Source organism: Sinocyclocheilus rhinocerous, unplaced genomic scaffold (genome assembly GCF_001515625.1).
Source record: "Sinocyclocheilus rhinocerous isolate Xijiao unplaced genomic scaffold, SAMN03320098_v1.1 scaffold1534, whole genome shotgun sequence".
NCBI classification, from domain to species: domain Eukaryota; kingdom Metazoa; phylum Chordata; class Actinopteri; order Cypriniformes; family Cyprinidae; genus Sinocyclocheilus; species Sinocyclocheilus rhinocerous.
In genome coordinates, this window is record NW_015638992.1 from 463,329 (window position 1) to 465,815 (window position 2,487).

The following is a 2,487-nucleotide window of genomic DNA, read 5'->3' on the forward strand; positions in this document are numbered from 1 at the left end:
GAGTGGATGCACCTGTCGCCTATTTATACTCATATGCACAGGGAGTGGCTCAGGTATGCAAAATCCACTAGCCAAATTTAATTGGGGTTTTCTCTTAAAGTCAGAGAGGATTGGGGCTCCCAAGTGAACCCCCTATGTCGTCACGACATAACGTCTCCGTTCCATCCATCAGGGAACGAGGGTTACGTACGTAACCGAGACGTTCCCTATATTATTGTTTTGTTGGCACGCAGAGTTCTGATTATTAAAACATAACAAATACAAGCTTCCCGTATAAACATATATCGTTCTAACATTGTCACTTAAAGCATGCATTAGTTTTCAGTTCCTGACATGTTACCAGCCAATTGGCAATTGGCCCATTTTATTTGCATGCCAAAGACAATTTTAACATGCATTCAGTGTTTGCCAAATGTTAATTTTGGACCCAGGGTGCCATGCAGGCCGTGATGTGCCACAGCCCAGATGTGTGTGTGTGTGTGAGACTGTAGTGAGTTTAATAAAGGTTTATTGGTCTCCTCCCTCACCCCAAAAGCCTTGCCTGTCTGGACTTTTCTTGAAAAACTAACACACGAAAAAAAGACTAAAAAAAAAAAACGACACAAAAAACACGAAGAAGCAAACAAAGCGGCAAAACAAGCGCATAAGGGAGTTTTCTGAAGCATATCGCATTTAACAAAAGCGTGTGTTTCGACGGCGATGAAAGACTGGCGTGACGGGGGACGACAGCGACGGCGGAGACGAGGACGAAAACAAATAAACTGAAAACTTTTTTCTCTTTTGAAAAACGCTATATACCGAACACTTTGGAAGAACAGTGCATGGCTGGGACTGGTAGAGTTCGCTAAAGCAAAAGACGGATCCATGCACATATCAAAAGACAGTTGTAGCTTTTACTCGCGTGGAATAATGAGGGTTTAACGGTAAAATGTGTAGATGACACTGACGCAGTATAACAAACTCTCTTTCTCTCACCCGTAGGGACCAGAGGACCAAATCTTTTTCATCTCTGTCGGTACCGTAACCGTGTACAATATTACCACCGAACGATTATCTTACGCTACATACATGCTACTTCGTATAATATGCCAATTAAGAGTTAGACACAATTAATTCAGGGTGTATAGTGTAGGTTTATGGGGACTTGGGGTGTGTTTTATTGAAAACCTTTGGCGAAAAACTAGTTTGCAGGTTATGGGCGCAAAACAGTCTAAAGGATATTGATAGATTATCTTTAGTGGGGTATTTTAGGCTCTTGTTATAGACTATGAAGTGTGTTGATATTGATTTGGGCACATTCGGAATTGCTGTTCATCGCCACGTCTCGTTTCAGATGTGAGACTGTAGTGAGTTTAATAAAGGTTTATTGGTCTCCTCCCTCACCCCAAAAGCCTTGCCTGTCTGGAATCACATATATTTATATTCATTCTCCTCACACTACACAGGCAGCTCTCTGGAACACGATCCCTGCGCAGAAATCTCTCCCTCTGGCTCCCATTAGTTTAATTTGATTCAGTCCTCTCAGTCTATTTGTTTCCTTGAGGATTTGTTGTCCATTTCCTTCCACATGAATTAAAAATGAGTAAATTTGGACGTGTGTGGCCGTTATACTGCAGGGACTGTAAGATACGCACACATGAACAGCAGATTCGGTTTCTCTCTCGTCTGCAGGCTTTGTGAGCTTCGATAACCCCGCCAGTGCTCAGGCTGCCATCCAGGCCATGAACGGCTTCCAGATCGGCATGAAACGCTTGAAAGTGCAGCTGAAACGGCCGAAGGACGCCAGCCGTCCATACTGACCACAGCCAGGGATGCATACGTGCACTCTCAGCCATTAGGAGAGGTAGGCATGCGCATCAGAAAGTCAATATTATAATAAAGCCAGAGTTATCTATCATAATGTACTGCAGGCTTATGTAAAGTGTTTGGCTTTCTTGACTCACTCATGATGCCTAATTTAATTGACGTCTGTGTAGAATATATCATCTCTCTATTGCAGTTATTAAGTTATGATGATCTAAATAGGCCTACAATAAAAATCATACCATAATGTCTGTTATGCAAATACTTTGGCTTTGGAAGACAGCATTAATAGTGATTATTTTGTGGCTTTTATTCTTAAAAACAAGTGGAAAGCCCGGTTTGAGTTGCTTTTGTTCATTTACAAACTTTTTAATGTTCTGCTAATTTTGAAAAGCATGGCGTAAAGATTAAGTACAATTTACAATTCTGTAATATTATCAGTTTATTTACTGCAATTATTTACTGCAATTATCTGCAAGCAGACCAGGCCTTATTTTTTCATTTCAAACAGTATACTCTTTGTCAACACAATATTGTATGCCAAGTATAAACAGATATTTATCTTTTCTAATCTATAAATGTAAATAATAATTGTAACTTATATAATATTTTGATTTCTGATTTTACTAGTATTTTTTGTCAACAACAACTAATTTAGTTTATATATATATATTTATTTATTAT

The 2,487-nt window shown here is 39.5% G+C and overlaps 1 protein-coding gene across 1 annotated transcript in view; it reads left to right on the forward strand.

Moving 5' to 3' along the window:
• Positions 1-1,839, forward strand: part of LOC107750904 (CUGBP Elav-like family member 5) — a 191,693-nt gene extending 189,854 nt beyond the window's left edge. The window contains exon 11 of the mRNA XM_016566468.1: positions 1,672-1,839. Coding sequence (XP_016421954.1) covers positions 1,672-1,799 — 128 coding nt within the window. The 3' untranslated portion in view covers positions 1,800-1,839. The remainder of the gene's footprint in view (positions 1-1,671) is intronic.
• Positions 1,840-2,487: the final 648 nt, after the last annotated feature.